This window comes from Peromyscus leucopus, chromosome 23, assembly GCF_004664715.2.
Source record: "Peromyscus leucopus breed LL Stock chromosome 23, UCI_PerLeu_2.1, whole genome shotgun sequence".
NCBI lineage: Eukaryota > Metazoa > Chordata > Mammalia > Rodentia > Cricetidae > Peromyscus > Peromyscus leucopus.
The window spans coordinates 28,647,802-28,674,285 of record NC_051082.1 but is presented as its reverse complement, the minus strand read 5'-3'; the positions used below and the strand labels follow the sequence as shown (position 1 = coordinate 28,674,285).

The following is a 26,484-nucleotide window of genomic DNA, read 5'->3' as shown; positions in this document are numbered from 1 at the left end:
CACCACTTGCTATAGCAAGGAATCTCTGTGTCATTTTCTTATGACTGCTGTAACAAATGACCCCAAGCTGGCGATTTAAAAACAACAGACATTTATTCTCTTAAGTTGTGGAGGGCAGAAATTTAAAAGGAAGGTACTGGGACCCTAGTCCCTCAAAAGCTTCTCGGGGACATGCTTCCTTGATTTTTCAGCTTCTGGAGGTGTCTAACAGGCTTCTGCTCACGACAGCATCGCTCCAATCTCTGCCTCGTCTGCATCCTGTACAGGTCAAGTGTCCTTCTCCAGCTCCACCTGGGCAGGTGCCCTGGACAAGGCAGGTCAAATAAAAAGTTTATAGGGGATTTAATGAGATACGAATAGAGTCCTCTTACGAGGTTGCTACTATTTGGATTTCAGACCAACCCTGATCTTGAGATCCTTGAACATAATTACACCTGCAAAGATCTTATCGACATGTAAGCCCATATTCATTGTTCCCCCAGGGTCAGGATCTGTCCACACCTCACCCTGTGCTGGATAGTTTTATGTCATCTTGACCCAAGCTGAAGTCATTTGAGGAGGGAACCTCAGTTGAGAAAATGCTCCCATAAGAGCCAGCTGTGAGGCATTTTCTTAATTGGTGATTGATGGGGGAGGTCCCAGTGTACTGTGGAGGGTGTCTTCCCTGGGCTAGTGGTCTTGGGTTCTATAAGCAAGCTGGGCAAACCATGATGGAGCAGGCCAGTAAGCAGCACCCCTCCATGGCCTCTGCATCAGCTCCTGCCTCCAGGTTCCTGCCCTGCTTGAGTTCCTGTCCTGACTCGATGATATGGAAGTCTAAGCCAAATTAACCCTTTCCTCCCTAACTTGCTTTTTGGTCACAGTGTTTTGCCACAATAACAGTAACCCTAACTAAGACACATGGGAAGAGGGGGGAGCACTACTCGGTGACCTATACTGTCAGTCCCAGGTGCCTCTGGCTTGAAGAAAGTAGTCATGGCCAAGGGTGACACTACCTGCTGACGTGAGAAGATGAAGGAATTCATCTTCTGCCACAAGTGCATGCAGAGGTAGGAAAACAGAGTCCTGTCTCATTCTCCATCACAACTATGATAGACATGAAGGACCTTACAGAAAAGGAGTACCAGGCTGGGATGTGGTAGAGTGCCTGCCTTGCATACAGGAAGCTGTGGGTTCAAACCCCAGCACCATACACACCAGAGGTTAGTGGAACAAGCCTGAAATCCCGGTACTTGGCAGACAGAGGCAGGAAGATCAGGGACTCAGGTCATCCTTGGCTATGCAGACAGCTCAAGGACAGTCTGTGCTACACAAAAGGAAAACGAGGAGGAAGAGGAGGAGGGAAGAGAAGTGAGGCCCAAACCACGGAGTACGTGCCTGGCAGGATGGAGGATGCATCCATGACAACTGGTCAAAGCCCACCCCAGTGTCCCTTACCACAATTTCAGAATATACTAGAATATTCCAGAGTGAGCGGCGTGGTCGTAGCTGCCACTTTTTCCACTTTTTTAGTGTAAAATGGATTTCATTTCCATTTGGAAGTTTGTCTTTTTGGCACAAAATGGCCTACTGGGCAAAGAACTGCCCTTGCCTTGATGGCTGACAGTACAAATGCAATGCTGTCCTTTCTGGACAAGCGGGACACAAGGAAAGCGACCAATGTACTCTGCCAAGACAGGGTAAGATGGTCTCTTAAAATTCCTGCTTCTAAAAATGGTCTGTCAGATACTCTAGGCCTGTAGCCAATTTGAATGCACCAACAATGCTGAAAAACATTAGGTGACTGTCCAGGCTGTCAGCTGTCTTGGTCTACTCTTGCAAGATTCCCGAAAGTTGCTTGCATCCATCTACCATTTCTCAGGTACCATTATGTTCCTTCTCAGGTCTTTGATGTGTTGAAGACTAGATAGTCGTAATTTCCTCAGTTATGATAAAAGATAAGTTAGCTATAAAACCTTAAACTCACAAATATAAGATAGATAGGACATCTTCTTTAATATTGTAACTATAATTCTTGCTCGGTAATTGTTTTGTTATATGTAATTTTACCATGTTAAAGTTAAAACCTTCCTTTTTAAAAAAAGAAGAAAGGGGAAGTGCTGTGGATATCACTCTATATAAATAAACACTGATGGCCAGTGGCCAGACAGGAAGTATAGGCGGGACAAAGAGGGAAACAGGAAGAAGGAGGAGAGACACTGCAGCCACCGCCAGGAGAAGAGCATGTAGAGACGCCGGTAAGCCACCAGCCACGTGGCAAGCTATAGATTTATAAAAATGGGTTAATTTAAGATAAAAGAACAGTTAGCAAGAAGCCTGCCACGGCCATACAGTTTATAAGTGATATAAGTGTCTGAGTGATTATTTTATAAGTGGATTGTGGACTGCGGGGCTTGGGGAACCTGGAGAGAAGCCCTCCAGCAACAAAACGAGGAGGAAGAGGAGGAAGAGAAGTGAGGCCCAAACCACGGAGTACGTGCTGCAGATGGAGGATGCATCCATGACAACTGGTCAAAGCCCACCCCAGTGTCCCTTACCACAATTTCAGAATATACTAGAATATTCCAGAGTGAGCGGCGTGGTCATAGCTGCCACTTTTTCCACTTTTTTAGTGTGAAATGGATGTGCAGACAGATTTCATTGTATTGCACAAAGTCCCAGCTGTGGCCAGGCTGACCTTGGAGGCCCCAGAGTCCTTCCAGGACGCACACTACCTTGGTTTGCTTTGGGGATCTTTATGCTTCACTACAAGCTTAAGTATGCTTTGGAGGCGGTAGGAGAACCCCATACCTCCACAGCAGTCTTCAGACCTCTCCTCCCAGGGTGCCTCCTAGTGTGAGACATTTGTCCATGATGGGTGCAGGTTCAGTCACTTACGATAGTCCCTGTGGAGGCCAGAGGCTGGCGGCAGACATCTCCGTTGCTTCTCTGCCTTATTTTTTGAGACAGGGTTTCTTTCTTTCTTTCACTATTTTTTATTCATTTATTCATTTATTTTATGTCCCAGCCACAGTCTCCCCTCCTTCCTTTCCTCCTTCTTCCTCCCTCCATCCCCCCCTTTCCCCTCAGTCCACCCCTCCTCTGTATTCACTCAGAAAGGAGCAGACCTCCCAGGGACTTCAGCAAAGCATGGCATACCATAGCAAGCTGCCCTAAGACCGAGCACCTCCTGCTGTATTCAGGCTGGGCAAGGGGAGACAGCATGAGCAATAGGTTCCCAAGGGACAGCCCCTGCTCCAGCCGCTGCCTCCATTGCCAGGAGTCCCACAAACAGACCCAGCTACACAACTGTCACGTATACGCAGAGGGCCCAGGTCTGTCCCGTGCAGGCTCCCTGGTTGTGGGTTCAGGCTCATGTGAGTTCCCATGAACCAGGGTAGAAGCCTGATGCAAGGATGGCCCAGCTAAGACTCCCGGCGGTGGCAGTGGATGCACAGCCTGAGCTGGCCACCCCGGTGATCGGATTGGTGACCACCCTGGTTGTCATCAGAGAGCCTTCATCCAGGGACTGATGGAGGCAGATGCAGAGACCCTAGCCAAACGCTGGGCTGAGCTCCGGAAGTCCTGCTAAGGAGGGGCAGGAGGGGCTGTAGGAGCCGGGGGTTCCAGGACATCGGAGGGAAGCCCACAGAAATGGCTAGCCTGGCTCATGAGACAGGGTTTCTTCACCGAACCTAGAGATTGCTGTGTTGGCTGGCCTGGCTGGCCGAGGAGCCCCGGGAATCTGCCAGTCTCCTCAGCCCCCATGCTGGGGTGATAGTGCACACCCCCTCACCTGGCTCTACATGAATGCTGGGGATTTGAACTCGGGTCCTCACCTTACACAACAAGCTCCCTACCACAGAACCATCTCCCGGTCCTACTTTCCTGCTGGGGATTTGAACTCGGGTCCTCACCCTTACACAACAAGCTCCCTACCCACAGAACCATCTCCCCAGTCCTACTTTCCTGCCGTCTTTCTTTTTACACCCTTCCTTCTCCCTTCCACTCTCTCTCTCCTTTGTTCTTTACTTCTTTTTTCTTGCTTCATTTCCTGGAATTCGCCCTGCAGCCCAGGATGGCTTCATACGTGCAGTCCTCTGGTCTCTGTGGTGGATATCTAGCAGAGTCTTTGTATCCAGGTAAACATTAGAATGAAGTCGTTGTTTTCCAGAAGCACCGAGACCTTGAAGAAATCATTATAGAAAAACCATAATTGTCTTCTGTGATTTATAGACTGGTTCTCCAGAAGTAGTTTTACACCCTTGGTATGACTTAGTCACTAGATGGTCCAGGCAAACCTGGATCGTCTCCATTAGTGGGTGTGGCAAACAGTACACAGTGAGGATTGAGGTTGCAGGGTGTGATGTTCGCCTTCACAAAACAGATTAGATCGGGGCTTTGGTATGCAGAAATTGTTTTACCCAAAAAGTACCTTTTGTGTAACGATCAATAAATACGCCTTTGCGCGGCTGTTCTGGGTTCAGTCCACAGAGGCTAGACATCCCTGCTGCCAAACAAGCCTATATTCATCTTGGAGGGACCTTCTCCTTCTCCTCCTCCTCCTTTCTTCTTCGGTTTTTCGAGACAGGGTTTCTCTGTGTTGCTTTGCGCCTGTCCTGGAACTCACTCTGTAGACCAGGCTGGCCTCGAACTCACAGAGATCCGCCTGCCTCTGCCTCCCGAGTGCTGTGATTAAAGGCGTGAGCCACCACCACCTGGCTGGAACCTTCTTCTTTGTTCTGTGCAACACAGAACACCAACAGGTCTCAGCTTCCCAAGTACTGGAATTCCAGGTATGAGCTACATCTCAAGTCTTAGACTAGTCTTTTGAAGGAAGAATCCGCATACACATACAATGAAGAAGAAATAGAAACTGTAAACTGAGCAAGAAGGTACCCCGTGTGTTTCATGAGATGCCATGTCATAATGTTAAATGGAATAAGAAAGTCCCTAATAAACTAGGTCAATATGATGGCATACGTCTGTAATCTGAGCATGTTAGAGGCTGAGGCAGGAGGATTGGGAGTTCAAGGCAGGTCTGGGCTACATAGCAAGGCCCTTTAAAAAAAAAATCACAGCAAAGCAAACATTCCTTGCTTGGTAGCACAGTTGTCTGGCACCAGAGAGGGATTGTGTGGTCAGTTTGATTGTTTTGTCCACAAAGGCTTGGGGATTTTCCTCAGTGTGTAGTTTCCCTTGGACTCTTAACCGAGTACCATTTCACACCCCCTTTTTCTTCTTGAGAGTCGAGACATTCACTGCGGGTTGACAGTTGTGCCATGGGGAGCAACTCAGAGGCAGAGCACTTGTCCAGCCCACGTGAGACCCTGGGTTCCACCCTCAGCTCTGTGGCTGTTCGGGGAGCTGGGGAGGGGCAATGACTGAAAATATAAGGAGATGTGATCGCTCTCATCTGTAACTGCAGCACTAGGGAGGGCGTGCGGGGGATCACCCGGAGTTTGAGGCTAGCAGGACCACACAGTGAGACTTCTCTCAAAAACAAGACCAAGTCAGGTGTCGAGGCGCACACCTTTAATCCCAGCACTCGGGAGGCAGAGGCAGGTGGATCTCTGTGAGTTCAAGGCCAGCCTGGGCTACAGAGTAAGTTCCAGGACAGCTAGAGCTACATAGTGAGACCCTGTCTCAAAACATATATACATAACCAAACAAAAACAAAAACAAAAGTGTAAATAGTTGCCAGGTGTGATGGTGTGTACCTCTGATTCCAGGGCTCATTACAGGAGGATTAGCCTGGGCTCCATGAGACCCTGTCTCAAAAACAACAACAAAATCCAACAACAACAAACAAACAAAACAAAACAAAAGCAAACAGACAAAAAGATTAAAACCCAATGTGGTAGAAACACAGCTGTGATTCCAGCACTTGGGAGGGTGAAGCTGAAAAATTAGGAGTTCAAGACTAGCCTGGGCTACCTAGTAAGACCCTGTCTTCAGAAGTAATATTGACTATAAGTAAAAATGATAACATTATATCTTCATTGTGGAGAATTTAGATCAAAAGAAAGGCTATCTCTCTCAAATGCACCAGTCAAATAAACAGTCAATATTTTGCTCTATTTCTGAATGTGTGTTTACATTTATTCCATGGACAGCTGACTTTTGTGTAATTTTTGAAGCAAGGAATTGGACTAAGCTTGGTGCATTTTAGACAAGCACTCTACCCCTGAGCCACACTTGGCCACACACAAGGGCACTTACACACATATATAACTTTCTTGTTTTACATTTACTTATGTATGCATGTATGTATGTATGTATGTATATATGTGTGTGTGTGTGTCATGACAGGCATGTAGAGGTCAGAGGACAACTTTAGGGAGTCAGTGGGTCCTTCCACCATGTGGGTCCACGGGGTGGAACTCAGGGCCTCAGATTTAGTGCCGGGAACGTTTACCCCCCTGAATCATCTCACTAGTCCTACACGTGTCTTTGGAGACAGGGGCTTACCCTGTAGCCCAGGTTACCCCCGAACTTGTGATCCTCATGCTGCGTTACTTCCTGGGAAGAAGTGAACAAGCACCTGTCCACTCTCGATAGGGCACCCAGGACAGAACCAGAGTCTACTGGGCTTACTTATAGGAGTGTGGGTAATCCCTAAAATGGCTGCGTCACCAAAAAAGTGGCAGATGACCTCTCCAAAGCTCCGTAGGTAAAGTTTTCTGTATTAGTTACTTTTCTTATTGTTTTGACAAATACCTGACTAAGCAGAAGCTCAAGGCGGGAAGGATCTATTTGATTCACAGACTGAGGTTGCAGTCCATCCTGGCGGGAAGGTGTGATGGCGGGAGCGTGAGGCTGCTGGTCAATGAAGGAAGCAGAGGGAGATGAACACTGGTGCTCCGCTCACTTTCTGCTTTCTACGTGGTCCGGGACCCCAGCCGACTCCTTCTGTGAGGGGATGTTAACAGGTTAGGTACAGTCACCCGATGACCTTGTCCCTCCACACTAGGTAGCCCAGGCTGGCCGCAAGCCCATGGCGCCTCTCCTTGGCCCCCTCAAAGGCTGGGGTTGTAAGTGTGGTCCCCATACCCAGTTCTGGCAGTGAATGTTGCTGGCTGTTTTCTACTGTGACCTATGGGGATCCTGTAAAGTCGCCCTGTTCGTCCTTTCTCAGCATACGTATTCCAACCTTTCACAACAGTAAATGATACACATTCCAGAATAAAATTTTTATATGGACATCAGATGACCTTATGAGCAGTGACTATAAATGACATGATGAAAATGGTATGACTGTCGCTATGGTTTCTGGTATATGTTTTCAAGCTATTCTTTCTGCTTTTTTGTTTGTTTGTTTGGTTTTGGTTTTGGTTTTTTGTTTGTTTGTGTTTTTTTGGACAAGGTTTCTCTGTGTAACCCTGACTGTCCTGGAACTCGCTCTGTAGACCAGGCTGGCCTCGGACTCACAGAGATCCGCCTGCCTCTGCCTCCCGAGTGCTGGGATTAAAGGCGTGAGCCACCACCACCCAGCTTCAAGCTACTCTTTGGGTGTGCATTGGAGACCAAAAGAACGGCCACCAACAGCATAGGATGCACAGATAGTCAACCTTGAGCATGGGTCTGAGCTGCCCAGTGTGGGTGCTGGGAGCTGACCTCAGGTCCTCTGGAAAGGCAGTGTGTGCTCTTCATCTCTAAGCCATCTCCCCACCTCTCCTACCGCTTTTTGAGATGGGGTCTCTGTTGGCCTGGGTCTCTATAACTTGCCTGGGCCATCTGGCCAGGAAGCCTCAGGGATCAACCTGTCTCTACTTCCCTAGAGTTTCGGTTACGAGTGTGAGCCACTCATCTGGCTTTTCTTTATTTAATCCCTGCTCCGGGGCTCAAACTTCCTCATTTGGCAAGCCCTTTGTGGACTGAGCTGTCTCCGCACCTCTGTTTGTTTGTTTGCTTGTTTTGAGGCTCAGTTTCCTGAAACCCGGGGTTGCCTCCAGCTTGCTGCATAACTGAAGATGACCTTAGACTCCCACCCCTCCCGCCTCCACCTCCCGTTCTTAGGTTACAGGAGTGGACTGCTAAGCCTGGCTGCCAGCGAGGATTGTGGGCTTGCTTTGCATTGACCGGCTTTGTTTCCTGGCAAGGTTTATTTACTTTTCTCACTCTTCTAAACTTCTTGAGCCTCAGGAGGAGAAATGTGCTTTTGCAGCCAGGCATTGTCCCCAGAATCCCTGCATTAACCCTAGTGCTGTGGACGCAGAGACAAGGGGATCCCTGGAGCTCGCTGGCCAGGCAATCTGGAGCAAGTGACCCTGTCTCAAGAAGAAACTAGTGGGGAGCAGTGGAGGAAGAGATCTGCAATGACCTCTGACCTCTGACCTCTGCACATACACAAACTAGCACACCCTGTACACAAGAAGCATATGCAGGCACCCCTTACACACGCACGCACACACGCACGCACACACGCACGCTTTGATTATCTTCCTAGTGATGCATCCCTAACCTTGGATGTTGACCTGGGGAGGACAGCCTTTTCTGCTCTGCCCCATGTTTGGATATAACCACCTCTAAGAAGCCAGGCTAGGGAGAGCCTGGATCTTTTCACACAATGCCCTCATCCCTTGTCCCTTCTCCAAGGGAGTGAGAAACGCCTGGAGAGAGGTGGCAAGAGACAGGGTCCAAGTTTCCCCTTAGACAGTGAACAGGGAAGAACAGGATGATCACGGACTGGGGACGTAGCTCAGTTGGTGGAATGCTTCCCTAGCACACATGAGGCCCTGGGTTCAATCCCCAGCAGGGCATAAACCCTGCATGGCAGTTCAAGGCCAATCTTAGCTACATAATAAGTTTGAGTCCAGCCTGGGCTACAAAAAATCCTGTGTCAAAAAGAGTAAAACCAACTTCCACCCCCCTACACCCTAAAAAGAGAAAAACACCAAAGCCAACTGACCACAAAAGGCAACAAAAGACCACTAAGAATTAAGGATATCTTGGTACTGACAATATCGAGAGATGTTAGAAAAAGGAAGTGTCACTGGGCAGTCAACATCCGTAACCCAGCCCTGGATACTTCCCTGATTCTAAAAAGAAGGTAGGAAAGAGGCCGTGATGAAGGAAATGGGGTCTATGTACAGTTTGGCCACACTGGAGAGAGAGCGAGCCTAAATTCTCCCGGGCTCGTCTGTGGCAGTCTCAGCAGACATCTGTGAGGCGGAGCTGAGGTCATGACTCCGTTAGCAGAGCGGGTGGCATGCCCAGCACTGCAAGGCGGTGCATGTCTGCAATCCCAGCACCTGGGAGTCCGCGGCAGGAGGATCTGGAGTTTGAGGCCGTCCCGGGTTGAGCCTGGGTTGCAAAGTGAGACTGTGCCTTTTTTTTTTTTTTTTTCATAGTTGCTGTTGGTTGTTCGAGACAGGGTCTCTCTGTGTAACCCCTTAGCTGTCCTGGAACTTGCTCTGTAGACCACGCTGGCCTTGTTATTTTTATTTTCTTTGAGTGTTTTGCCTACATGTAATGCCTGTCTGTGTACCCCATGAGCACCTGGTGCCTTGGAGGACCAGAAGAGGATTTAGGTTTCCTGGAGCTGGAGTTACACAGAGTGAGCCACCCTGTGGGTGCTGGGAATTGAACCCAGGTCCTCTAGAAGAACAGCCAGTGCTCCTAATTGCTGAGCCATCTCTCCACCCTTGAGATGTTGTCTTAAAAGAGGATAACAGTTAAAAAAAAAAAAAAAAAAGGAACATGTACTTTGCCCCCACCCGACCCCCACCCCCATGGACCCCTGCATGACAGCGTTCACAGTCTGGAGGGACAAAGGCGTTCTCTAGGCTGGAAGGAAGTCAGTGAGTCTGATTTGTCGCCTGACAGGCTGAGCGCTGTGACTCCGGCTGGTCCTCAGTAAAAACCACCTCTCCTCACCTCTGTTCACTTTCTGAGTCAGTTGGGGAAACAGCCATAAACTGCGTTTATATCTTTTTATTGTTTGACTTGTCACAACAATAATGGTCCCTTGTTCCAACGTAAAAAGTCCAGTAAAATTTGTGAATCTAAGAGACTCCTTTTTCATCTTAGTTATGTGGAGGGTAACACAATAGCTCAAGTGTGACCTCCTCCTTAAACCCTTGTCAGCTAGAGCCAGGGTGACAGTGCCCTCTCTCCCCGGCTCCCGGGAGTGGCCTTTGCAAAACCTCTTTCTCTCCCTCCCTCCCTCTCCCTGTCCTCTTCTCTCTCATTCTCTCCCTTTCTGAGATAGAGCCTCCTGGAGCCCAGGCTGGCCTGGAATGTACTGTGCAGCAGAGGATGGCCTTGAACTTTTGCTCCTCTTGTCCCCCTATACCTTCTGAGAGAACCTGCATACATGCTAGGCAAGCACTCTGCCCATCGGCCAAGACCTCCCACTGTAGCTCAGGCTGGCCTCATGGCCACCATCCTCTCGCCTCAGCCTCCCAAGTGCTTGAATTACAGGCCTGTCCCCACCCACCCCTCTGCCTGGTTGAAACGGTGCTGCGGTTGGAACCTTCGCTTTGTACATGCTAGGCAAGCCCTGTTAACTGTGCTGCATCCTCCAGCCCTTCTTTCAGGCTTTCTTGAAGACAGGACCTCATACAGTCATGGTGCCCCGCTCCAGCCCCGCAGGTGCCGGGATGACGGGAGTGAGTCATCATGCCTGGCCCCTCTCCCTTCATCATTGGGTTGGGGAGGATTCGGGAATGATTTGTCGACCATTCCAGGGCCTGGTGTGGTTCCTGTGGTTGGTCCCAAGCGACAGAGTGGAGGGAAACATGGACGAGTAGCCGCAGACCTGAGAAGGGGGTTGCCTGGAGACGTACAAAGGCAGGGTAGCTTTGGGAGGTGGTTGCCACTGGGAGAGGGGGTGGATGGGGCTTTGCAGATGGTGAGTTCAGGAGGAGACAGGAGGACAGAGAGATCGTTCCTTGATGATCAGGAAGGGAAGGGAGAAAAGGCATTTTGTGGGAAGGCGCACACCTCTGAGACACAGCTGCTAGGCGGGAAGTGACCTGTTCACAGTCTGCGACCCAGACCCTCTCTCTTGATGGAAAGAGAACGTTCCTGATCTCTCTCTCTCTCTGCCCTCCTCTGTATACCACCGAGGGAGACCCGACTCTATCCTGGCAACCTGCCACTCAGCTCCTCTTACCTCCAGGCTGAACGAGACAAGCCTTAGCTCAGGGAGAAAAGACAGAGCAAAATCAAACATTTATTAATTTTTTTTTTTAAAGTAGAGATGTGTCAGAGTGGTGGGATGTTTGCCCAGCAGGAAACGAAACCACACAAAAACCAAACACAAACCAAATATAAAAAACAAATGAAACCAAACCGTATCTAGTGACAAAGGCTTGTCACCTCAGCAGCTTGGGCAGCTGACGCGGGTGGACTCGACGTCATCTCAAGGCCAGGACAACTTAGCGAGCCCTTGTCCCAAAATAAAAGGGAAAAGAGGCTTGGCCTCCAACTCACAGGTACCACTTGCCTCTGTTTCCCCAGCACTGCTTGATTTTGCTCTTTTTGGGGCCCACCACCCAGCTCCCAAATAAATCACACATGAGGCTTATTCAGGCTTATTCTTTTTTTTTCTTCCTTTTTTTCTTTTTTCTTTTTTGGGTTTTTCCAGACAGGGTTTCTCTGTGTAGCTTTGCACCTTTCCTGGAACTCACTTTGGAGACCAGGCTGGCCTTGAACTCACAGAGATTCGCGTGCCTCTGCCTCCCGAGTGCTGGGATTAAAGGCCAGTGCCACCACCACCCAGTGCTTATTCTTAATTATAAATGTCCAGCCTTAGCTTGGCTTGTTACTAGCCAGCTTTATTTAAATTATCCTGTTTAGCTTTTGCCTCCTGGCTTTTACCTTTCTCTGTTTCTGTATACCTTTCATTATTTCTTACTCCATGGCTTGCTGTGTAGCTGGGTGGCTGGCCAGTGATGTCCTCCTCCTCCTCTGGCTCCTTTTTCTTCCCTCCCAGATTTCTCCTATCAATTCTGCCTGCCAGCCCCGCCTATCATTTCTCCTGCCTTGCTATTAGCTGTTCAGTTCTTTATTAGACCATCAGGTTTTATAGACAGGCACAGTAACACAGCTTCACAGAGTTAAACAAATGCAACATAAACAAAAAGCAACACACCTTAAAATAATATTCCCCAACACCCCAGCACAAGGATTAAAGACCCAGCCAGACATACATCCTTGTCACCTCTAAGGCCCTAACAGAGCCACCAGGAGAGAGGCATTCTCTGTCATCACAGGCAGCCCTGTTTTCACAGGGCAATGAGAGAGACAGTCACAGAGAGGTGAGAGCTGTACCAAGACCGCAGGCCACAGTCCTGTGTGGACACCATGTCCCAGTCCACGCTTTTGGATCCTGTGCTTTGCACAGTCTGTTAGAGGACGCTGACCAGCCAATGGCCATGCAGCATGATTCAGGAAGAAGGTGCAAGAATGCCCAAGGTTTCAGGAATTAGAAATCAGGAATTTTAACTTCAGGAAAGAGAGAGATTTGTTTTCTCCCCCTTTTGAGGTTTTTATTTTGTTTAGAGTACTGGGAATTAAATCTAGGGTTTCATTTATGGTAGACGAGTGTTCTACCACTGAGCCACACCCCAGCCCCTCACTGGGGGATTCTAGGCAGGTGCTCTACCACTGAGCCACACCCCAGCCCCTCACTGGGGGATTCCAGGCAGGTGCTCTACCACTGAGCCACACCCCAGCCCCTCACTGTGGGATTCTATGTAAAGTTCTTATCACTGAGCCATATTTCCAGCCTATTCTTAGGTAGATGTATGGGGATCAGGTATTATATTCCCAACTGTATTAGACACACTGTGTGTTTGTGTGTGTGTGTATTGTGTGCATGTGTTCATGCCTGTGGAAGGCAGAAGTTGACATAGAGCTCTTCCTCAATTACTTCCCACTTTCTTTTTTGAGACAGGGGCTCTCATTCAATGTGGAGCTTGCTGCTTTGGCTAGATTGTTCAGTTAGCCCTTAGCATCCTCCTGTCTCCGCCTCCCCAGTGCTGGAATTATAGGCATGTGTGACCTGGCTCTTCACATAGATATTGAGGATCCAAACTCATGCTCACACTGCAAGCATTCTTCTAAGAAATGTCCCCAAGCCCTAGCTACTTTTCTTGTTGCTATGACAAATCACCCGGCAGCAGCAATGTAAGAGAAGAAAGGTTTGTTTTATTCAGGCTGAGAGCCCAGCCCACGTGGATGGTGCCACTCATACCCAAGGTAGGGTTTCCCTCCTGAGCTAAAATTCTCTGGGAACTCTCTCAAAGAGAGAGAGCGTGCGAGCGTTCCTAGGTGAATCCAAATCCAGTCAAGTTGGTGGTGAAGATTAGCCGCCACAATATGTGACACAGAAACTGCTGTATGCATAACTGCCTGTCCCACTGAGAAGGTGCTGCGAGCCCTCCAGCCATGGGGTCCCAGCACACTCGGAACTCTGTTATCTCAGCACGGCCGTAGCCCGGAAGTGGGATGTGGGGCTGAGGACGGAGCCCGGAAGTGGGATGTGGGGCTGAGGACGGAGCCCGGAAGTGGGATGTGGGGCTGAGGACGGAGCCCGGAAGTGGGATGTGGGGCTGAGGACGGAGCCCGGAAGTGGGATGTGGGGCTGAGGACGGAGCCCGGAAGTGGGATGTAGGGCTGAGGACGGAGCCCGGAAGTGGGATGTGGGACTGAGGATGGAGCCCGGAAGTGGGATGTGGGACTGAGGACGGAGCCCGGAAGTGGGATGTGGGATTGAGGACGGAGCCCGGAAGTGGGATGTGGGACTGAGGACGGAGCCCGGAAGTGGGATGTGGGACTGAGGACGGAGCCCGGAAGTGGGATGTGGGACTGAGGACGGAGCAGGAGCCTATGATCAGAGGGACACAGAATTGCCCTTGGAGCTGAGTGACTTCATCAGCTCCCCAGGGCCTTCTAGGTCTGTGGGAAATGCTGTTGCACACACTCAATGTAAAGAATGGGTGAGGGGAGATGGTTGGGCTAACCATAAGCCAGAGGACATATGGCAGATGTGAGCTATAAGGTAAGAGAAAGTGTAAAGGCAAAGGGATGTGCCTGGCACCTCAGAGAATGAGTGCCAGAGCACCAGACACAATGGCCCCGTGCACGCAGGAAGAAGAGTGTAAGCACCGGGTTGAGGTGAAGGTTAGTGGTTCTAGCTAACCCACAAGGGTTGTCACATGTCCACACTGTACCACAAACCCAAGTCATAAATTATCTTTTGACACAGTAGCTGTAGAAAAAATGTTATGTTGCTTGGAAGAGAAAAGAGGTGTACGGGACCATTGGCTATTTGGTCCAATGTATAGGTTCATGTGTCAATTTCTACACACTGGGGAGGAAAGCCCAGCTGCACTTCCATGGGAGACGGAGCTAGCTCCCGCCCCTTCCTCAGGAGTAACAGGAGAAAAAAAATGATGAGCAACTGATGAATCATCCCTTCTGATTTCTTTCAAACTACAGAGTTAACAACAGGTGGAACAAACCAAGGACCAGACAACACAACAACACCAACCCCAGGCTACTCGGCTGCAAAATCTGCTGTGTATGGATCTACAACATCGTCAAGCCCCACAAATTCAGCACACACAACGGTGTCCGCTGGGAGCATCCAAACGATAGAAACAGACATAACCAAATCAGCAAATGGTTCAGCAGAGGCATCAAGGACCACTGAAGACTCTCAGACTACAGTCCTTGGAAAGGGGACCACAACTGAACTAGGAAATACAAGTTCAACACCCACACCAGAGACCACTGGAAACTTCCAGAGTACAGACCCAGATGAAGGATCGACACCTAACCAAAGCACCCCAAGATCAATAGCCACATCAAAGATAGAAACCTCTTCAAAACCAGTCCTAACAACCCATACAACTCCAAACACTGAAATTTCCGAGTCAACTGTGCTCACTACAGAAGCTGAAACCTTCCAAGGAAGCTCAATTTCAAGAGATACAGCTGTACCTTCTGAGACCCCCCACGCCACAGGCTTGACTCAGGAATCTACGGCATTCAAAAGCAGCCCAAATTCAAAACATTCAACCCAAGTTACTGAGTTCTCCCAAACAGCAGTCTTCACTCAGGAGTCCACAGCCTTCCCCAGCAGCTCAGTTTCCAGAGAAACTGCTGTATCTGCTGACAACTCCTATAACCCAGCTCTGACTGAGGAGTCTACATCCTCCCCAAGTAGCCTTAGTTCTACACAAGCAACTCATGGAACTGAGAAATCTCCAACAGTCTTCACTCAGGAATCTACACTCTTCACACACCCCTCAACTTCATCAGAAACATCTGTACCCCCTGAGAGCTCCCGCACCACAGTTCCAACTGAGTCATCCTCAGCCTCCCAAAGCAGCCCAGTTGTGACAGAAGCCACTCAATCTCCTGAGTCTTCTCTAACAACAGTCATCACCGAGGAATCTACAACCTTCCCAGCCAGCTCAGTTTCATCAGAAACTGCTGTACCTCCTGATGTCACCCACACTTCTTTCCTGACTGAGGCATCTACAGCCTCCCAAAGCAGCCCAGCCATAACACAAGGAATAACTGAAACCACAAAAACAATCTTCACTCACGAATCTACTGCCTTTCAAAGCATCCCAATCTCAACACATGCAACTCAGGCAACAGAAACCTCACAAACAATATTTACACAGGAGTCTACAACCTTCCCAAGCAGCTCAGGATCCACAGAAACTGCTGTCCCTCCTGACACCCTACCCAATACAGGACAGACTGAGGCAAACCCAACCTCCCAGAGCAGCTTGATTTCAACACAAGCAACTCAAGCAACAGAGACATCCCAAAAAACAGCCTTCACTCAGGAATCTACACCCTTCCCAAGAAGCTCAATTTCCTCCAAAGCTGCTGTCCCTCCTGAGATCACCCACACCACATCCCAATCTGAGGCATCTACAACTTCCCCAGGCAGCCTGATTACCACACAAGATACTCAAGGTACTGAGACATCCCCAGTAGTCTTCACTCAGGAATCTACAACCTCTCCAAGCAGCTCAGTTTCCCCAGAAACAGCCCTACCTCCTGAGACAATCTTCACCTCAGCCCTGACTGAAGCGTCTACAACCTCCCCAAGCCACCCAATTTCAACAGATGGAGCTCAGACCACTGAGACCTCCCCAATGACAACCTTCACCCAGGAGTCTACAACCTTCCCAGGCAGCTCAATGTCCACAGAAACTGTTGCATCTCCTGGGACCTCCTCTAGCTCTTCCCTGACTGAGACACCAACAACTTCCCAAAGCAACCCATTTTCAACACATGCAACTCAACCCACCGAGACATCAGTAGTAACAGCACTCACCCAGGAATCCAGGACTTCCCCAAGCAGCTCAGTTTCAACCCATGCAACAGAAACAACAAAAACCTTGAAAACATTATTTACTAAGGAGTCTACAACCTTTCCAAGCAGCTCAAGTTCCACAGAAACTATTGTACCTCCTGAGAACACCCACACTACAATCCCAAATGAAGAATCTACAGCCTCAATAAGCAGTCTCCTCTCCACACATGCAACTCAACCAACTGATACCTCCCAAACAACAGTCTTGTCTGAGGAATCTATAACCTTGCCAACCAGCTCAATTTCCACAGAATCTGCTGTACCACCTGATGCCAATCACACCTCCGCCCGAACTGAGGCATCAACAACTTCCCCAAGCAACCCGATTTTGACAAATGCAACTCAACCAACTGAGACATCAACAATAACAATCTTCACCCGGGAAATTACAACTTCCACAACCAGTTCAATTTCTGAAGAAACAGCTCTAACTCCTGAGACCTCAACAATGATTGAAGATTCTACAACTTTCCCAAGTAGCCCAATTTCTACACAAGCAACTCAAGCAACTGAGACAATCCAAACAACAGCCTTCACTCAGGATTCAACAATCATCGCTTCCCCCTCAATCACAAAAGAAATTGTTGTACTAACTGAGAGCTCCCATACCACATACCAAATTGAGGCATCTACAAACTCCCCAAACAGGCCGTATCCAACACATGGCTCTCAACCTACAGAGTCATTCCCAATAACTATAACTCTAGAAACCACAACCTTCTCTAGCAGCCCAATGTTGACAGAAACCACTAGGCCTCCTCAGATCACTCACACCACAGTCCACACTGAGGCATCTACAGCCTCCCAGAGCAGCCCAGTTGTGACAAAAGCCACTCAATCTCCTGAGTCTTCTCTAACAACAGTCATCACCGAGGAAACTACAACCTTCCCAGCCAGCTCAGTTTCATCAGAAACTGCTGTACCTCCTGAGGTCACCCACACTTCTTTCCTGACTGAGGCACCTGCTACTTCCCAGAGGAGCCCGATTTCAACCCATGCAACTCAAGCCATAGAGACCTCCAAAACTGTCTTCACTCAGGAATCTACAGACCCTCCCAGCAGCTCAGTTTTCCCAGAAACATCTCTACCTCCTGACACATCCTTCACTTCAGCTCTCACTAAGGAATCAAAAACATCCTCAAGTGCCCTGGTTTCTATACAAGCCACTCAAGGAACTGAGACATCCCCAAAAGTCTACACTCAGGAATCTACCATCTTCACAACTCCGTCAAGGTCATCAGAAACTGGTGTGGCCCCTGAAAGCTCTCACACCACAGTCCAACCTGAGGCATCTACAACCTCCCAGAGCAGTTCAGTTTCAACACAGACATCTCAACCCACAGAGTCATTCCAAACGACTGTCTTCACTCTGGAACCCACAACCTTCTCTAGCAGCCCAATGTTGACAGAAACCATTGGGCCTCCTCAGATCAATCACACCACAGTCCACACTGAGGCATCTACAGCCTCCCAGAGCAGCCCAGTTCTATCACAGGCAACTCACACTACTCCAGGATCTCAAACAACAGTCTTCCCACAGGAATCTACAACCTTCCCAACCAGCACAATTTCCACAGAAACAGCTGTAACTCCTGAAAACCCCTACACCTCAGCTCTTCCTCCGCAGTCTACAACCTCCCCACCTAGTCCAAATTCTACACAAACATCTCAAGCAACTGAGACATCCCCAAGAGTCTTCACTCAGGAGTCTACTATCCTCACATCCCCCTCCATTTCAACAGACACAGCTGGACGACCTGAGAGCTCCTACACCTCAGCTGAAAATGAGGCATCTACAGCCTCCTCAAGGACCCCAGGGTCAACACATGAAACTCAACCAACTGAATCATGGGAAACCTTGTCCACTCTGGAATCTACAACTTCCCAAAGGACCCCAATTTCAACACATCCAACTCCAGCAACAGAGCCCACCAACACAATATTTACTCTGAAGTCTGCCAACTTCCCTGGGAGCTCAAGTTCCACAGATACAGCTATTCCTCCTGACACCTCACTCACTACAGGACAGACTGAGCCATACACAACCTCCCTGAGCAGCTTGATTTCAACAATAGCAACTCAAACAACTGAGACATCTCAAACAACAGTCTTTACTCAGGAGTCTACAAACCTGCCAAGCAGTTCACTTTCCACAGAAACAGCTGAACCTCCTGAGGTCACCCACACCTCAGCCCTGACTGATGCACCTACAACATCCCTAAGAAGTCCAATATTGACACAGTCAACAGAAGCTTTAGAGACCTCTCAAACAACAGTGTTCAGTCAGGAATCTACAACATCCCCAAACAACCTGATTTCAACCCATGCAACTCAAGCAACAGACTCTATGGAAACTGTATCTACTCAGAAGTCTACAACCTTCCCAAGCAGCTCAGTTTCCACAGGAACAATTGTTCCTCCTGAGAACTCCCAGACCACACACCCATCTGAGGCATCTACAATACCCCAAAGCAGCCTGATTCCAACACAAGCAACTCAAGCCACTGATTCCTTCCAAACAATCATCCTCACTCAGGAATTTACAACCTTTGCAACCAACTCAATAGCTTCAGAAACAGCTGTACCTCCCGAGAACACCCACTCCACACCGGAACCTGGGGAATCGACAACATCCCCAAACAGCCTGATTACAACACTTGGAACACAAGTCCCTGAGACTTCCAAAACAGTCTTCACTGAGGAATCTACACCCTTCCCAAGCACCTCATTTTCCACAGGAACAGCTGTACCTCCTGAGATCACTCACACCTCAGTCCTGACTGAACCTCTTACAACCTCCCCAAGAAGCCCCATTTCCACAGATTCATCTCAGCCACCTGATACCTTGCAAACAACCATCTTCACTCAAGAGTCTACAATCTCTCCAAGCAGCTCAGTTTCCCCAGAAACAGCCCTACCTACTGAACTGTCCTACAACTCAGCTCTGAATAAGGAATCGACGACATCCCTTAGTAGCCTGATTTCTACACATGCCACAGAAGGAACTGAGAAATCCCCAACAGTCTCCACTCAGGAACCTACAACCATCCTAATCCCCTCAATTTCACTGGAAACAGCTGTACCTCCTGAGGGCTCCCACACCACAGTCCAACCTGAAGCATCCACAACCTCCCTGAGTAGCTCATTTTCAACACGAGCAACTGAGACTTCCCATAAAACAGCCTTACCTCAGGAATCGACAACTTTCCAGAGCTCCTCAACTTTAAGAGAAAGTGCTGTACCTCCTGAGGGCTCCCACACTACAGTCCAAATTGAGGCATCTACAACCTCCCCAAAGAGCTCAAGTTTAACACCTGGATCTCAACCCACAGAGTCATTCAAAACGACTGTCTTCACTCTGGAAACCACAACCTTCTCTAGCAGCCCAATGTTGACAGAAACCACTGGGCCTCCTCAAATCACTCACACCACAGTCCACACTGAGGCATCTACAGCCTCCCAGAGCAGCCCAATTCTGTCACAGGCAACTCACACTACTCCAGGATCTCAAACAACAGTCTTCCCTCAGGAATCTACAACCTTCCCAACAAGCACAATTTCCACAGAAACGGCTGTAACTCCTGAAAACCCCTACACCTCAGCTCTTCCTCCTCAGTCTACAACATCCCCACCTAGCCCAAATTCTACACAAACAGCTCAAGCAACTGAGACATCCTCAAGAGTCTTCACTCAGGAATCTACTATCCTCACATCCCCCTCCATTTCAACAGACACAGCTGGACCCCCTGAGAGCTCCTACACCTCAGCTGTAAATGAGGCATCTACAGCCTCCTCAAGGACCCCAGTGTCAACACATGAAACTCAACCAGCTGAATCATGGAAAACAGTCTTCACTCAGGAACCTACAACTTCCCAAAGCAGCCCATTATCAACACATTCAGCTCAAGCAACAGAAACATCAAACACCATCTTTACTCAGAAGTCTGCAACCTTCCAAAGCAGCTCAAGTTCCACAGACACAACTGTGCCTCCAGATGTCACCCAAACATCTGTCCTGACTGAGGAGGCATCTACCACATCTTCCAGGGGCTCAGTTTCAACACATGGAACACAACCCACCGACACTTCCCAAAACACAGTCTTCACTCAGGAGCCTACAACCCTCCCAAGAAGCCCAGTTTCCACAGAAACAGCTGCAGCCCCTGACAGCTCCCACACCACCATCCCAACTGAGGCAACTACAACCTCCTTGACCAGCTCAGTTTCAACACATGCAACTCAAGCAACTGAAACCTCCAAAGCAGAGTTCACTAAGGAGTCCACAACCTCTCCAAGCAGCTCTGCTTACACAGACACAGTTGTATCTCCTGTGACCCCCTCCACCTCTTTCCTGACTGAGGACCCAAAAATTTCCCAAAGCAGCCCAATTTCAACAGATGCAACTCCACATACTGAAGCATCACAAATAACAGTGTTCACCCAGGAATCCACATCCTCCCCAAGCAGCCTGATTTCAACCCATGCAACTCAAGCAACAGAAACCTCAAAATCAATTGTTACTCAGGAGTCCACAGCCTCCACAAGCAGCTCGGTGTGGACAGAAACAGCTGTCTCTCCCAGGAGTTCCCACACCACAGTTCCAACTGAGTCACCCTCAGCCTCCCAAAGCAGCCCAGTTGTGACAGAAGCCACTCAATCTCCTGAGTCTTCTCTAACAACAGTCATCACCGAGGAATCTACAACCTTCCCAGCCAGCTCAGTTTCATCAGAAACTGCTGTACCTCCTGAGGTCACCCACACTTCTTTCCTGACTGAGGCACCTGCTACTTCCCAGAGGAGCCCGATTTCAACACAGGCAACTCAAGCCATTGAGACCTCCAAAACTGTCTTCACTCAGGAATCTACAGACCCTCCCAGCAGCTCAGTTTTCCCAGAAACAGCTCTACCTCCCGACACATCCTTCACTTCAGCTCCGACTAAGGAATCAACAACATCCTCAAGTGCCCTGGTTTCTACACAAGCCACTCAAGGAACTGAGACATCCCCAACAGTCTACACTCAGGAATCTACCATCTTCACAACTCCGTCAAGGTCATCAGAAACTGGTGTGGCCCCTGAGAGCTCCCACACCACAGTCCAACCTGAGGAATCTACAACCTCCCCAAGCAGCTCAGTTTCAACACATGCAAGTCTACCCACCGAGACATCACAAATGACGCTGTTCACACAGGAATCCACAACCTTCCCAGGCAGCTCAGGTTCCAAAGAGACAGCTGTACCTCCTGAGGGCTCCCACACCACAGTCCAGTTTGAGGCCTCCACAACCTCCCCGAGCAGCTCAATTTCAACACAGACATCTCAACCCACAGAGTCATTCCAAAAGACTGTCTTCACTCTGGAACCCACAACCTTCTCTAGCAGCCCAATGTTGACAGAAACCACTGGGCCTCCTCAGATCACTCACACCACAGTCCACACTGAGGCATCTACAGCCTCCCAGAGCAGCCCAATTCTGTCACAGGCAACTCACAGTACTCCAGGCTCTCAAGCAACAGTTTTCCCTCAGGAATCTACAACGTTCCAAACCAGCACAATTTCCACAGAATCAGCTGTAACTCCTGAAAACCCCTACACCTCAGCTCTTCCTCCTCAGTCTACAACCTCCCCACCTAGCCCAAGTTCTACACAAACAGCTCAAGCAACTCAGACATCCCCAAGAGTCTTCACTCAGGAATCTACTATCCTCACATCCCTCTCCATTTCAACAGACACAGCTGGACCCCCTGAGAGCTCCTACACCTCAGCTGTAAATGAGGCATCTACAGCCTCCTTAAGGACCCCAGTGTCAACACATGAAACTCAACCAGCTGAATCATGGAAAACAGTCTTCACTCAGGAACCTACCACTTCCCAAAGGAGCCCAGTTTCAACACATTCAGCTCAAGCAACAGAAACATCAAACACCATCTTTACTCAGAAGTCTGCAACCTTCCAAAGCAGCTCAAGTACCACAGAAACCAGTGCGCCTACAGATGTCACCCAAACATCTGTCCCGACTGAGGAGGCATCTACAACATCTCCCAGGGGCTCGGTTTCAACCCATGGAACACAACCCACCGACACTTCCCAAAACACAGTCTTCACTCAGGAGCCTACAACCCTCCCAAGAAGCCCAGTTTCCACAGAAACAGCTGCAGCCCCTGACAGCTCACACACCACCATCCCAACTGAGGCAACTACAACCTCCTTGACCAGCTCAGTTTCAACACATGCAACTCAAGCAACTGAAACCTCCAAAGCAGAGTTCACTCAGGAGTCCACAACCTCTCCAAGCAGCTCTGCTTACACAGACACAGTTGTATCTCCTGTGACCCCCTTCACCTCTTTCCTGACTGAGGACCCAAAAATTTCCCAAAGCAGCCCAATTTCAACAGATGCAACTCCACATACTGAAGCATCACAAATAACAGTGTTCACCCAGGAATCCACATCCTCCCCAAGCAGCCTGATTTCAACCCATGCAACTCAAGCAACAGAAACCTCAAAAGCAATTGTTACTCAGGAGTCCACAGCCTCCCCAGGCAGCTCGGTGTTGACGGAAACAGCTGTCTCACCTGGGAGCTCCCGCACCACAGTTCCAACTGAGTCACCCTCATCCTCCCAAAGCAGCCCAGTTGTGACAGAAGCCACTCAATCTCCTGAGTCTTCTCTAACAACAGTCATCACCAAGGAATCTACAACATTCCCAGTCAGCTCAGTTTCATCAGAAACTGCTGTACCTCCTGAGGTCACCCACACTTCTTTCCTGACTGAGGCACCTGCTACTTCCCAGAGGAGCCCGATTTCAACCCATGCAACTCAAGCCATTGAGACCTCCAAAACTGTCTTCACTCAGGAATCTACAGACCCTCCCAGCAGCTCAGTTTTCCCAGAAACAGCTCTACCTCCCGACACATCCTTCACTTCAGCTCCCACTAAGGAATCAACAACATCCTCAAGTGCCCTGGTCTCTACACAAGCCACTCAAGGAACTGAGACATCCCCAACAGTCTACACTCAGGAATCTACCATCTTCACAACTCCCTCAAGGTCATCAGAAACTGGTGTGGCCCCTGAGAGCTCCCACACCACAGTCCAACCTGAGGCATCTACAACCTCCCTGAGCAGTTCAGTTTCAACACATGCAAGTCTACCCACCGAGACATCACAAATGACGCTGTTCACCCAGGAATCCACAACCTCCCCGAGCAGCTCAATTTCAACACAGACATCTCAACCCACAGAGTCATTCCAAACGACTGTCTTCACTCTGGAACCCACAACCTTCTCTAGCAGCCCAATGTTGACAGAAACCACTGGGCCTCCTCAGATCACTCACACCACAGTCCACACTGAGGCATCTACAGCCTCCCAGAGCAGCCCAATTCTGTCACAGGCGACTCACACTACTCCAGGCTCTCAAACAACAGTCTTCCCACAGGAATCTACAACCTTCTCAACCAGCACAATTTCCACAGAAACAGCTGTAACTCCTGAAAACCCCTACACCTCAGCTCTTCCTCTGGAGTCTACAACCTCCCCACCTAGCCCAAGTTCTACACAAACAGCTCAAGCAACTCAGACATACCCAAGAGTCTTCACTCAGGAATCTACTATCCTCACATCCCTCTCCATTTCAACAGACACAGCTGGACCCCCTGAGAGCTCCTACACCTCAGCTGTAAATGAGGCATCTACAGCCTCCTTAAGGACCCCAGTGTCAACACATGAAACTCAACCAGCTGAATCATGGAAAACAGTCTTCACTCAGGAACCTACCACTTCCCAAAGGAGCCCAGTTTCAACACATTCAGCTCAAGCAACAGAAACATCAAACACCATCTTTACTCAGAAGTCTGCAAACTTCCAAAGCAGCTCAAGTTCCACAGAAACCACTGTGCCTCCAGATGTCACCCAAACATCTATCCCCACTGAGGAGGCATCTATAACATCTCCCAGGGGCTCGGTTTCAACACATGGAACACAACCCACCGACACTTCCAAAAACACAGTCTTCACTCAGGAGCCTACAACCCTCCCAAGAAGCCCAGTTTCCACAGAAACAGCTGCAGCCCCTGACAGCTCACACACCACCATCCCAACTGAGGCAACTACAACCTCCTTGACCATCTCAGTTTCAACACATGCAACTCAAGCAACTGAAACCTCCAAAGCAGAGTTCACTCAGGAGTCCACAACCTCTCCAAGCAGCTCTGCTTACACAGACACAGTTGTGTCTCCTGTGGCCCCCTCCACCTCTTTCCTGACTGAGGACCCAAAAATTTCCCAAAGCAGCCCAATTTCAACAGATGCAACTCCACATACTGAAGCATCACATATAACAGTGTTCACCCAGGAATCCACATCCTCCCCAAGCAGCCTGATTTCAACCCATGCCACTCAAGCAACAGAAACCTCAAAAGCAATTTTTACTCAGGAGTCCACAGCCTCCACAGGCAGCTCGGTGTGGACGGAAACAGCTGTCTCCCCCGGGAGCTCCCACACCACAGTTCCAACTGAGTCACCCTCAGCCTCCCAAAGCAGCCCAGTTGTGACAGAAGCCACTCAATCTCCTGAGTCTTCTCTAACAACAGTCATCACCGAGGAATCTACAACCTTCCCAGCCAGCTCAGTTTCATCAGAAACTGCTGTACCTCCTGAGGTCACCCACACTTCTTTCCTGACTGAGGCACCTGCTACTTCCCAGAGGAGCCCGATTTCAACCCATGCAACTCAAGCCATTGAGACCTCCAAAACTGTCTTCACTCAGGAATCTACAGACCCTCCCATCAGCTCAGTTTTCCCAGAAACAGCTCTACCTCCCGACACATCCTTCACTTCAGCTCAGACTAAGGAATCAACAACATCCTCAAGTGCCCTGGTCTCTACACAAGCCACTCAAGGAACTGAGACATCCCCAACAGTCTACACTCAGGAATCTACCATCTTCACAACTCCGTCAAGGTCATCAGAAACTGGTGTGGCCCCTGAGAGCTCCCACACCACAGTCCAACCTGAGGAATCTATATCCTCCCCAAGCAGTTCAGTTTCAACACATGCAAGTCTACCCACCGACATATCACAAATGACATTGTTCACCCAGGAATCCACAACCTTCCCAGGCAGCTCAGGTTCCAAAGAGACAGCTGTACCTCCTGAGGGCTCCCACACCACAGTCCAGTTTGAGGCCTCCACATCCTCCCCGAGCAGCTCAATTTCAACACAGACATCTCAGCCCACAGAGTCATTCCAAAAGACTGTCTTCACTCTGGAACCAACAACCTTCTCTAGCAGCCCAATGTTGACAGAAACCACTGGGCCTCCTCAGATCACTCACACCACAGTCCACACTGAGGCATCTACAGCCTCCCAGAGCAGCCCAATTCTGTCACAGGCAACTCACACTACTCCAGGCTCTCAAACAACAGTCTTACCTCAGGAATCTACAACATTCCCAACCAGCACAATTTCCACAGAAACAGCTGTAACTCCTGAAAACCCCTACACATCAGTTCTTCCTCTGGAGTCTACAACCTCCCCACCTAGCCCAAGTTCTACACAAACAGCTCAAGCAACTCAGACATCCCCAAGAGTCTTCACTCAGGAATCTACTATCCTCACATCCCCCTCCATTTCAACAGACACAGCTGGACCCCCTGAGAGCTCCTACACCTCAGCTGTAAATGAGGCATCTACAGCCTCCTCAAGGACCCCAGTGTCAACACTTGCAACTCAACCAAATGAATCATGGGAAACCTTGTCCACTCTGGAATCTACAACTTCCCAAAGGACTCCAATTTCCACACATCCAACTCTAGCAACAGAGCCCACCAACCCAATATTTACTCAGAAGTCTGCCACTTCCCTGGGAGCTCAGGTTCCACAGATACAGCTATTCCTCCTGACACCTCCTTCACTACAGGACAGACTGAGCCTTACACAACCTCCCAGAGCAGCTTGATTTCAACAATAGCAACTCAAACAACTGAGATATCTCAAACAACAGTCCTCACTCAGGAATCTACAAACTTGCCAAGCAGTTCACTTTCCACAGAAGCAGCTGAACCTCCTGATGAAACCCACACCTCAGCGCTGACTGATGCACCTACAACATCCCTAAGAAGTCCAATATTGACAAAGTCAACTGAAGCTTT

General features: G+C 49.3%; 1 protein-coding gene across 1 annotated transcript; it reads left to right on the top strand.

Annotated features, from left to right (window-relative positions):
- The first annotated feature begins 17,456 nt into the window (after positions 1 to 17,456).
- Muc12 (mucin 12, cell surface associated) lies at positions 17,457 to 26,013 on the top strand. Its single transcript, XM_037198523.1, has 2 exons — positions 17,457 to 24,011; positions 25,972 to 26,013. Exons 1-2 carry the CDS (start codon positions 17,730 to 17,732, stop codon positions 26,011 to 26,013), a joined length of 6,324 nt encoding a protein of 2,107 aa, XP_037054418.1. The 5' UTR covers positions 17,457 to 17,729.
- The last annotated feature ends 471 nt before the right edge of the window (positions 26,014 to 26,484 follow it).

Bases quoted from the DNA above. Each gene is read 5' to 3' on its own strand.
- Muc12 (XM_037198523.1), top strand. From the start codon at position 17,730: ATGTTGACAGAAACCATTGGGCCTCCTCAGATCAATCACACCACAGTC. The intron at 24,012-25,971 runs GTAAATGAGGCA...CCATTTCAACAG, and splicing joins AGAGCTCCTACACCTCAGCT to ACACAGCTGGACCCCCTGAG.